This window comes from Macrotis lagotis, chromosome 1 (genome assembly GCF_037893015.1).
Source record: "Macrotis lagotis isolate mMagLag1 chromosome 1, bilby.v1.9.chrom.fasta, whole genome shotgun sequence".
Taxonomy (NCBI): domain Eukaryota; kingdom Metazoa; phylum Chordata; class Mammalia; order Peramelemorphia; family Peramelidae; genus Macrotis; species Macrotis lagotis.
Window position 1 is genome coordinate 312,160,770 of NC_133658.1, and position 12,716 is coordinate 312,173,485.

At 33.5% G+C, this 12,716-nt stretch overlaps 1 protein-coding gene across 1 annotated transcript in view; it reads left to right on the forward strand.

The window, feature by feature from the left end:
- The window catches only part of SHCBP1 (SHC binding and spindle associated 1), a 37,403-nt gene extending 27,289 nt beyond the window's left edge, over positions 1-10,114 (forward strand). The window contains exons 12-14 of the mRNA XM_074211436.1: positions 2,029-2,115; positions 2,486-2,627; positions 5,564-10,114. Coding sequence (XP_074067537.1) covers positions 2,029-2,115; positions 2,486-2,627; positions 5,564-5,898 — 564 coding nt within the window. The 3' untranslated portion in view covers positions 5,899-10,114. The remainder of the gene's footprint in view (positions 1-2,028; positions 2,116-2,485; positions 2,628-5,563) is intronic.
- The last annotated feature ends 2,602 nt before the right edge of the window (positions 10,115-12,716 follow it).

The following is a 12,716-nucleotide window of genomic DNA, read 5'->3' on the forward strand; positions in this document are numbered from 1 at the left end:
AACCATTTTAATTTCAGTTCTTTGCCACTACAAAAAGAGCTTCTATAAATATTTTTTGTACATACTGTTCTTTTTTCTTTTTTTTTTCCATTCCTTTGAGATATAGACTTTATTGATAGTTATCACCAGGTCAAAGGACATACATAGCTTTGGTACATAATTCCGAATTGCTTTATAGAATGTTTAGACCAAATCACAGTGCCACTAATGTTACCTGTTTTCCTAGCCCTTCTAATATTTCTCATTTTCTTTTTTGTGAGCTTTGCCAATATGATGAGTGTTAAGGAAACTTTTGGAGTAGCTTTAATTTCTCCAATTTGTAGCATTTTTTCAGATGGCCTCCACATGACTTTGATTTTTTTCTCTTGAGGACTACCTGTTCATATCTTTAGATCATTTATCAATAAAAATAACACCTGTTCTTATAAATCTGAATCAATTACTTACATATCTTGGAAATGAGTGATATCAGAAAAATATTTTTCCCCAATCGGTTTTCCTTTTAATCTTAGCTATATTAGATTTTTGTACAAAACCCTTCAAATTTTATTTATCAAAATTCTCCATTTTTATTTTCTGTGATCTTCTTTCTCCATTCCTTATTTAGTTGTGAACCTTCCCCTATCCAAACATCTGAAAGGCAGTTTCTTCTTGTTCCTTTAATTTGTTAATCTGTGACTTTTTAATATCTATATCACACATTATTTTGGAGCTTTTCTTGGTATAAGATATGAGGTTAGTCTAAACTTAATTGCTGTATTGGTGTTTAAGAAATATTAATATTGATAATACTATTTATCAGGAGCTTTTTATCAAATAGTTGACTTTTTTCCCAGTAACTAGGAAGTTTGGATTTATCAAATACTAGGCCACTAGATTTATTTGTTTATATATATATATATATATATATATATTTATTCCACTGATCAATCTTTATAATTTTTAGTCCATATCAAATTGTTTTGACAATTACCATTTTAAGGGGCAACTAGTGGTGTGGTGGATAGAGCACCAGCCCTGGAGTCAGGAGTACCTGTATTCAAATCTGGCCTCAGACACTTAATAATTGCTTAGCTGTGTGGCCTTGGGCAAGCCACTTTAACCTCATTTGCCTTGCAAAAAAAAAAATCTGAGCAAAGAGGTCTTTATTAGAAAAACTTGCTAAAATCTTTTTTCTCCCTGAGTTTTCTGCTTTCCTTCTAATTTTGGCTGTATTAGATTTGTTCGTACAAAAAAACCTTTTAAAATTTCGTATATTTAAATTATCTGTTATACTTCTTGTGGTTTGGTCATAAACTCTTCCTTTGTCCATAGATATGACACATAAAACTTTCCATGCTTCTTTAATTTTCTTATAACACTCTTTATACCTAAATCATGTACTCATTTTGATCTTGTCTTGGTATACAGTGTGAAATGTTAGTTTATGCCTACTTTCTGTCAAACTACTCTCCAGTTTTCCCAGCAATTTCTTCAAATACTAAGTTCTTACCCCTGGATAGTTGCTTAACCTGTTTGGGCTATATTTTCCTTATTTGTAAAGTGCTATTCTGTATTTTTCTACAGTCATTTGCATTCAGTAGTCACTGACTAAAATGAGGCATCAGAGGGGCAACAATATCTTAAAAAATCTTCCCTAACTTATTTAGGTTTCCCTTTAATTGAGTTTGTCAGAGTTGAGTGGTCATTTTGAATAAGTTTTGTCTTCCAAGGAAATTGTTAAATAACACCTTTTTAGAATCAGAAAGTTGAACTGCCCTGAATGAAAGAAGCCACTGCAGGACTCAGGTGTTGAAACTCTGAAGAAGTGTCTTATGTGTAAGTGTGATAAACATGCAACCCAGTAGAAATAGAACAAATAGAAACACTGATTAGGAATGCCTAATAAAAAGTGATTTGTATAAGTACTCTATTTTTGTAGTATTTTAAGAAACTAAATATTAATGAGAATATATTTAGTTTTATGTCTCTAACTTTTTCATTTACCTTTTTAAACTATTATGACTAATATCTCAAATTAATTTATAGGGTGCAGGTATAGAAATATATCCAGGAAGTAAATGTACTTTGAGTGACAATGGGATACATCATTGCAAAGAAGGCATACTAATTAAGGTGAGTTCAAACTGAAGTATGCTCTTTTACAAAGTTAGATTGATTTCACAGTTTTTATTACATTGTCATGTTCTGTTGCCTTTTGCTTGTGAAAAAAACATTTGTGGTATATGAATTTCAGTATTATCAATAGTTGGTGATTAGAAGTTTTCTGTCTCTTATAGGGAATTTTTCCTTTCCCTATACTTGGAAGAGAAAATATTGTATTGTATGCCACTCAGAGCTCAGTCTGCTGTAACATATTAAAAGCTTAGCTTTTTACTTCATCTTTATTTTTAGACTAGTCTGGAAAAAAGTGAGGAGAAAATTTTAAAAATCAGACAGTGTTGGCTGTGACAGTTCCTTAAAACATTTGTTTTCAATGTCATAGGATTTCTTAGATGAACACTATGACATTCCCAAAATAACCATGGTGAATAATGTCATACATAATAATGAAGGCTATGGTGTTGTCTTGGTGAAACCTAAAATTTTTTCTGACCTGCAAGGAAATACTCAAGATGGATCTGAAGGTAATCTATTTTTATTAATTCCTTAATATAAAAATCTAGACATAGTTTATGTCTGTTTTATCTAAACTAGACCTAAGACTTTGTTTCTTTGTCCCCTACTTTCATTTCTTCTTTGGGGGGAAAAATCCTTTTCCCTTAATCAGATGGTTTGGACTGGACATAAAACTATTGGGCAGTGTTCCAGTTGTGTGATTCTGCTCTTCTTCTCTTCGTATCTGGATCTAGGGGGAAAAGTATGGTCCTTAGTTGAATATTTGTCACATTTCCCCCTTTCAGTTTTTTTTGCCTTAGAGTAGGAACTTTATCCTTTCTAATTTTTGTATATACTTATACAATCCATAATAGTCACTTGATGTTTGGTTTGATAAGGAAAGGATATATTAGCTATTCCCAAAATTGTGGGCATAGGTTGAGGCAAGATAGCTAGAAGATCCAGGAAAACAAAATAACATTTGCCATTTTGACCTATTGTAGTACATTAATTGTGCACTGGGTGTACTGGGTGTGGAGAGAATCTCATAGTTATAAGAAGATAATGCTGATAGTTCCATTTCTAAATTTTAGGAAAATATTTTAAATATAATTTTAATGATAAAGATACTCAAATTAATACTTAAATTAATAAAGATACTCAATTAATCTTATCTAAAACCCCTAGCATTTTACATAGGAGAACAGGGATTAATAGACAACTAAAAACGAAATGTTTAGTTACTATTTTTATCTCAAATTGGAGACAGTGTATATAGTCATCATTCTCATGTTCTCTTTGAATAAAACCCCTTAATAACTGATCTTGTTTTTATGTATTAATTTTACTAAATGCATAGTTCAAAGTTCTTAAAAAGAGAAGGGGGCAGCTAGATGACACAGTGGATAGAGCACTGGTCCTGCAGTCAGGAAGACCTGAGTTCAAATGTTGTCTCAGACACTTGACATTAGCTGTGTGACCCTGAGCAAGTCATTTAAGCTTAATTACCTTGCCAAACAAGTATTTGTTAAGCTTTTGCTGAGTGCCAGGCACTGTTAGGGGCTGGGGATTCAAATTCTAATGGGCCACATAAATACATATTGAAGTATATACAAAATTAAAAGTTAAAGAAAAATAATACAAATAAATACAAAGTTGGTTAAACACAAAGTTGGTTAAGAGAGTAGGCACTAGGAATTGGAAGGATCAGAGAAACTTCAGGCTGAGGATAATATCTAGCCACATCTTAAAGAAAGAGGGTTTTTGGACTGTGGTGAAGAAGGACAAATGCCAGTCCAAAGACATCTAGATGAGAGATGGAATAGTGTGTGATAGAAACAGAGAGAAGGAAAGTTTGACTGGATTCCAAGGAAGGAGAATAGTGTTCTTTGAGAAAAAGATAAAGTTGGGGTCAGGGTCTGTGGGGATTTAAAATATAAGCAAAGATTGGGGTGGCTAGGTGCTGTAGTGGATAAAGCACTGGCCCTGGAGTCAGGAGTACCTGAGTTCAAATCCGGTCTCAAACACTTAATAATTACCTAGCTGTATGGCCTTGGGCAAGCCACTTAACCCCATTCGCCTTGCCAAATATATAAATATATATGTGTGTGTGTGTATATATATATATATATATGTATATATATATATATACATATATATATATAGATATAGATATAGATATACATGCGCAAAGAAATGTATATTATTCTTGAGACAATAGGAAGCCTCTTGAATTGATTGAGTAAAGGAGTAAACACAGTCATCTCGGAAGGAAATCATTTTGGCAACAGTGCAGAGGATAGTCTGGAGTGGTGAGAGACTTGAGGCAAAGAGATCATTTAAAAGGCCACTGGACCTGTGGTTCCTAGTACTTTTTGTTCCTTGAATTACTTTCAAAATCAACCAAAAAAAAAGTGTTGTGAACCTCCAGGGTAATTTAATATTCAAAGTACGGTATTCTTAGAGTTATTTATTTCTTAAAGCATCAGTAAATATTTTTTACATAAATTCTTTGGATCCTCATCAAACCACCCACTGAGAATTTCTAATCGAGACATTTTGGTAATGAGGGCTCAAATTAAAGTAATGGCTGTGCAGTCTGAGGGAAGGGGTGTTGTAAAAGAAGAAAATGCAAAATTTCACTCCTAATTGAATCTGTTGTGGGGTGGGGAGGGTGGGGAGAGAGAAGGAAGTTTTATCCTTAAAAATGAGGCTGTGAACTTGGGAAAATGGAGGAAACAATTTCAACAGAAATAATGGATGTTTGAAAAAGGGGAGAATTTGAGCTGAAAGGTTATTAGAAAGTAGGGTCAGGAAGACTCAAAGGAGAGAGTGTCAAGAAGGAAGAGAGTAGATAGCAATGTTAAGCAAGATATGGGATGGTAAGCTAGTGTGAGAGGATTTTAGAAATCTAATTCAACAACTTTCAGCAAATGAGTAAACTAAGATCCAGAGGGTTGAAGGGATTTGTCCAGAGTCTAGTGAGTCTGGAGCTTGATAAATGGAATCATAGCTGGTCACTGACTTTGTAATTGCAGAGAATTCTTTCTTATTTCTTTCCCCAGTTTTTCTTGAATTGCAAAACTAGAGTTAACACCATGATATTAGACAGTCTACCAACTGTATCAGGGATTTCTGGCCTAAATCAGCCTATTGTTCATTCCTAAAGCTCAGGTCCTCTCAAAGAGCCAAAGACTCAGGGTATGATTAGATTCACGAGTAAAAAGAAAAGAAGTAAGAACCTAGTGATATTGGGAAGGCAAAGTTCTCTTAATCTTATTGATAGAAAAATCTAGTCATGAAATTTAAAGTTCTTGTGTTAAAATTGTTAGGTGCTAGAAGAGATCTTGGCCAGAAACACAATTGGAAGTTGTACTAGATGATCATGTTGAAATATTTACATTTTAGTTGATCTTCGTTTTCATGGTAAAACTTAATTTCTGTTAATTTTTTCCTTTCCCCCTAGGAAATAAAATACCTAAAGTTCAGACAAATGAAGAAGTAGGTACAGTGGACAAGGAGGGACAAGAAGACCTAATGCAGTATGCATCTGGTGAATTGGGACTATATGCAAGACCTTACTTTTGTGACCAAACTGAGCAAATTGAAGGCAATTCTGAAATTTTCAGTGAACTGGTGGCTATTTCTACAAGGAAAGGCCAAATGAAAAACAAAAGGTTGAGTGGCCTGGGCATCACTGAAGCTGATGATAACCTAATGTCCCAGGAAATGTTTGTTTCTATTGTAGGCAATCAGTTCAAATGGAATGGGAAAGGCCGTTTTGGTACTTTTCTTTTCTGATGGAAATTGATGTTTAAAAATGTTGGATTTGCACGTGCTACTGTAGTAATCACTGCTGTTCTCAAAGGTAGCTTGCTTCCTGCTTAGTATTTTGTACTTGTTATTCCTTTTTCTTTTGTATTTGAATGAAATGCAACTATATTTATTCTTATCCTCAAGTGTTGCACAGAAATTATTCTCCTTTTATAAGGAAGGTGAAAAATAAAGTTTTTTAAAATGACCCTTGTTAGGGAGTAGAGTTGGGGTGGGAAATCACTTGCCTTAGATGCTCTGCTTTTCTTTATTGTAATTGACTTGTATTGAGTACATTAAGTTAGTTTGAGGTGTATGACACTTTAAATCTAGATATTGAGAGAGGCAACTGAAATGAAGGGACTTGTGACCAACAGAGCAATAGAAACATTTCTCATCCTTTTTGTTTCTTAATCCCAAATGCGGATCTGATTTCTCTGCAGTAGTTGCCTATAACCTGTATTAAAGTAAATGCTTTTATGATTAGGAAGTTGCCCACCTAATCAAACTCATTTTTAAGAGTGAAAAGGATTTGTTTTTGGGAGCAAGTTGTGTAATCATCAAGACACTCATAGATAGTATACTGACTTTGAAACAGAAAAAACAATCATTAAGAATGTGCTTAGAACTCTTCTACTGTTAATGAATGTGAAGAACTAAAAGCCAGTGCTTTTCTTTTACCATGCCCAGTATTCTGACCAATTTATTCATTCACTTCTTCCAAGATGAAATGAAATAATGTTATTATATCTATTTTGGGTTCATCTTCTTGGTTTAACATAAAAACAAGAAAAATCTTGTATATTTGAAAAATATAATATAATATTAGTATGCTTATCAATTAAAATTATAGAGATTATTTTGAATCCAGTTATATCTCTTAAAACTCCTCAGGCATTACCAAGTTGGAGCTTAGGATTGATGTTAGTACCTTAACATATTTGTATTCTAAAAAGAATGGTTAATGTTTTTTAACATGTTTTATACCTTTATCTAGCAGATGAATTAATGCTAATCCTTATCATTTTTCATATTCCCTTGCAAAACATTATTTTGTTATTGAAAGGTGTTTGTTTTTTAACTTAAGGCAAAATAGTTTCTATGTTAGATGGCTAATAAAAAAAAGTAAGTGATTACTTTCACATTAGCTTCAACCACAAATATTCATTTAAAACCATCTACTTAAACTAATTTTTATCAAATTGGTTTTCCAATTGTATTTCTCCTTTCACGTAGAATCTTGGTTTCTTTTTACCTCATACAGTTTACACTTCCAAAAGAATTTTGTACAGCTATGTAATATTCTAAAATCTTGTTTCAGTGCAGCCTAGTGTAGTGGGAAAAGCACTGGGCTTGCTTGATCCCAGTTTCAGAGGCTGCTTTAGTCATTTACTGGCCATGTGATCTTGGACTGGTCATAGAAGCTCTCAAAGCTTCAGAGTTTCCTAATCTGAAAATTGGAGTTAATTTTATTTTCCGTTACTTATCTTGTGAAGATGTTGTGTGAATGTTGAAACCCTATATAAATGAGTGATAATTATTTTGTATAAGAGTGTTTTCAATTTTAATTTATTATACTTTAGTTTAAACTCAAATTTAACTATATTTTCAGGTGGCCCAAAATCTAAGTCTTCAGATCAAACTTATCTTGAAGAGTATGATAGTAAAGTAAATCATGAAGAACTAAAAGTTGTTAGGACTCAGTCAGTCAACGGGCATTTATCATGTGCTAGGCACTGTACTAAGTTTTGGAAATACAAAGGCAAATAACAGTCCTTAACCTTAAGGAACTCACAGTGTTATGGGAAAGACAACATTCAAATAACTGTATAAACAATATATAGGAGAATTTGCAGATAAAAATCTCAGAGGGAGGGTACTAAGAATAAGGGGGCTTGGGACAGGCTTCTTGCCAAAAGGGAGACTTTAACTAAGAAGCCAGGACGCAGAAGTAAGAAGGAGAGACTTCCCCACAAGGGAGATAGCCAGTGCCAATGGACATACTGCAAGTCAGAAGAAGATGGAGCTTGGTGTGAGAACAGCCAATAACCAGGGTCACTGAGAGAGAGAGAGAGAGAGAGAGAGAGAGAGAGAGAGAGAGAGAGAGAGAGTGAGAGTGAGAGTGTGTGTGTGTATGAATGAATACACATACACATACACACACACACACACACACACACATACATATGGGAAGTCAGGTCAAAGAAGCCTGTAAAGGTATTAGGGCACAGGTAGTAAAGGAATTTGGATGTCAAAATGGGATTGTGTTGCTAGAGAGAGTGCACTACATGTGGATTTAACATTTGTGTGAGTGACTTTAAGATATGAAACATTAGGGAAAAAATAATGAATGCATCTGTCTAATTTTTTGGCTAGCATTTTCTTTTCTTCTATGGGTTGGCCTTTGACACAAGTGTAGTTCTATTATTTTTCTTAAGTTTTACTCATACTCTGAGACATATTTTTATTTGTATGAAATTATTAGTTTCTTATCATTGTTCTATAACCACAAAAAAATCACGTAATTATATTTTACCAAAATTGCTCTAGCCAGGTAAAGCACTTATATTTGTCATTAGCTATTATTTATTCTTCAACATATTCTCTTTATCATCTGATATTTTTTGTTCTAAATGAAAAAATTTGATGCTAAAGTGTACTTAACTGCCATTTGACATTGCTTTTGATGTTGTAAGTTTAAGAGAAGTTGACTTTCTAGGAGCATGTCTTTATTAAATTACAACAGCAGGTGATGGGAGAATGCTTTTTAACCATTCAGTTGTAGATTAATTCTTCGTATACTTGTCATTCTTTCTCTGAGTAGGAATTATTTGAACATCAGTGTTACATATTCCATGTTACCAATTTTTCTCTAATGTAGAGAACAGGCATGTTGAAATAGCTTTCACTTCCTGAATTTGGTGGAAATGAAGGGGAAAGTTATATAACTATAAATATTTGCTGACTTCTTTGTCTGTGTTTCCTTTGAATTCACCTGTTAGCAATTCACAACATCTTAATCTGGGTGAAATTACCCATAGATTTTAACTGGAGTTAAACTAGAAAAAAGACTCCAGGATCAGAACCTTCATGTTAGTTGTTAGAGATTAATTTGCAAAAAAGGAGAAAAATATATACTAATTGGCACCCAAGCAAAATTGCATAGTACTTACCATCTAGGTCATTTTTATTTAAATCCTCATTATTTTAGGGAATAAATAGCAAAATATTCAAAAGCATTGAAATAAAATCAATGGGGGGGAGCATACTATTTTGTATAGTTAAAATACTTATTGTATGCCTGCTTTCTACTTTAGCTATTGAAATTCCAGTAATTATAATCTAAACTGACTGATGCCCTAAATCAAAAATTGTGTGTGTGTACCCTGTCTGGTTTTTTAGTCCTAATTCTTGATTAAAACTGGTTAGCAAATCAGATTCTTACCAGCTTTATTAGTTATGTGCATGCATGTATATATAACTAAGAGTTTTGGACCTTGTAGGATATCTGCTTTTTATTTCAATATTGGAATACTTTATACTTTTAAAGAATAGCTGGAATAAAAAAATAATTACTCTATTAACAGTCTGTCATATTTTAATAGGCAAAAGACATTGCTAGTACTAGTAAATCTTTCTATAAAGGCAAGTGTTCTTAATATGTTGTCAGCCTTTAAGCTACTTTCTAAATGACAGTCAGTGACATTTTACATATAAGTTTTAACAAATTTCATTTGCTATATGTGTTTGTATCCTAAAAAACTTTCCAAAGGTGTCATGGTTAAGTGCACTGCATAATGCTGGTTATATGGTGCGCTAATAAAGAAGGCCTGCATTTCCATTACTTTGGTGACTACACAGTACCAAATGAACAGCAGGGAAGATGAACAGTTTAACACTTTGTGAAGTAACATTAAGCTTCACAGCACTTGAAATCTAATTCCTTGTCATTGCTTCGAAAATGCATTTCAAATCTGTTGTCATTGCTAAAGTGTTCAGTCATTGAAAACATTTTTGTACAATGGAAAGGAAGAAAACAGAATTTATTACATATATTCTATTTGCTGGCCACTGTGCTCAGCACTGGGAATGCATATACAAGCAAAAAGAAAGTCTTGCCCTCAAGAAGCTTACATTCTAATGGGGAGATTAGGATCTCACTAAGAATTGAAAAGCAGAGGGAGAAGAGGGGAATGAAGGATTGAAGGCATAACTTTGAATTCTGGAAGTTAGGAATAGGATGGGGGAGGGGAATCAAGGACAATCTAGGCTGCTTCATATAAAGTAGAAATAACAAATGGAAGAAAGAGGCAAGCCTTTCAGAAGAATATTCCAAGTAAATAAAGCTACTGGGTGTGGGGGGTGGGGGGTGGATGTTTAATTGTGAGAAGACTCAGGTCCTGAATTCATAGACAGATGTCATGAGGAATAGGGTTAGGAAGGGGATTTTTGACTTTGTGTTTCTTAAAATTGCCAGTGAAATAAATCATGTCTCTCACTGGAAAGAATGAATATTTTTGATTTTCACTATGTTTTTAATACCAGATTTAGGGTCTACAGTTTCCTTTAGGTATTTAATCTGAGGGGTTTAAGTTAACATTTTATATTTCTTGTTTGTGGTCACCAAAATGTATATTTCAAAGACATTTTCCCCTAAAATAAATCTAATTGTTCTTTAAAATAATCATTTTATGAAGTCAATGTTCTGAAATTTATATTGCCTCTTAATTTGAAAAACTGAATCAATGGCTGTAATTCTTTTTTTTAAATCTTTATAAAATGCTTATCAGCAATTTATAGGAGGAGTGTTTCTTCAGATTGTTAAATAAAATTTCTAATTTGCCCCTGGTATTACGCTGATGAAGGGAGGAGGGGAAGGAATGTGCTTTGGAATGTGCTTTAGAGAACACTGTAACTTAAAAGCTTTTCAGGAGGGGAAACTGATGTGAATTGATGTCAGATAAGTGCTCATATTGATTAACTTCAGAATCTCAAAATGGCAATGAAGTTGGAGGCTGGAAAGACTTGAGAATATTAAGGCACATTGATAATAAAGCTTAATAAATAATAAAACTTTTTCCCCAGAAAAACTAATATCTATGTAGAAATTTTTCTTAATCACATTTGCTTAACACTTGGGATGTGAATTATAGGCAACTTTTAATAATAATAGTTGTCCAATTTTGAAAAATACCATGTCAACCAAATTAATGGTGGCATGACTTTCACATATTTATTATAGTGAGGAGTGAGTGTATTGTACAAAGATATCCTCCTCACTTGCTTTTACCAGAACCATTTCATACCATGGCCTGATTTGATAGGAAACAGAAATTTTAGTGATGGTTCTTGATCCTGCTGGATGATGCCTAAGACATCACAGACCCATTATTGCTCACTTGTGAGACTGAACATCAATGGATACATTCTCTTAAAAATTAGTTGAATTGTCTTAGCAGAAGGTGTAGGTTAAGCTATTTAAGTTTTTAATTCCATTTGAGCCTCTTCCTACTTAAATGCATGAGGATAGGTAAAATAAGTGAAGTGAGTTTTTTGGGGGGAGTTTATGAAAATAAAGATGGTAAAGAAATTCATTTGAGTTCATGTTTTCTATCAGTAACTGGGAATGTAGCTACTAAATATCACAGTAGAATCAGATAAATTATTTTCCTTATGCCTCTTTGTGATGCTTGTCCATAAGGTTGCTATGGAAACTCCTGAAGGTATGTACCTGGTTAATAGCTAAACATGGTAAGATTTAGGTGGGAAATTGTTTCTTTTGTATTCTCCAGCTTCACACAATCCCGTGAAGTTTTAGAAAGGAAAATATGAAGTTTATTAGTAACCTTTTCCAGTCTTGCTTAGGTAAAAATATTAGGTTATAAGTTATCTGTTAGGTACCATTACCTTTTTTAATGTGTTTTAGTTTAATTTTTTGAAAAACCTAGAAACTTATTGTTTTATATAGATGTTTCACTAATCTAACATCTAATGAATGAATAGCCTCTGAATATTCTTTCCTTTTTTTCTTCCCTTACACCCCCCCCCTTTTTCCCCCTTTCCCTCCCTTCCCTTTCCTCTGTCCACATAGGATATCACACCCTTACCTGCAGATGCTTTGCTCAAAGGAATATGAATTTTGATAGATGAAACCTTGAAAGATTTCTTTCTTAAGGACAATGTCTTAAATCCAAATCATTGCCTGTCTTGCCTGTCATTGATTGGCCCACAGTGGGTCCCAGGCCAAACCCCTCTTGTCATTGTTTTTTATTTTGGCCAGAAACTGTGGGTTTTTCACTCCCAGATTGATTTTTTTTTTTTTTTTGGTTTAGGTAAAGGAGGCCATTCGCTGCTTTTTTTTTAACCTAACTGTAATCACTGAGACCTATTAAATACTTTAGCTTAAAAAGACCAAGGTCTCCCACTGCTTCTCCAGGGTCACCTCCAGTTTCCTGATATATATCAGTTGACTACAGAGGAGAAAATGAAATTGGTGACTTTGCATAGCCCTTCCTCACTTAAATCAAATTCACATTCATGTCATGACATCACCTCTGATGTCATGGTCTTCACATATAACTCCCAAATACATATATTTAGCCATAATTTCTCTCTTGAACTCCGGTTTTGCATCAACAATTGCTTGTTGGTTATCTCGATCTTGATATGCCACAGACATTTAAATTTCAACATATCCAAGATAGAACCTGTTTCACCATTTCAAACTTTCTTTTGAGAACATTATCTTTCTATCATTTTTCATTGCAACCTTGAAATCATTGACTTCTCTCACTAAATCCAATGAT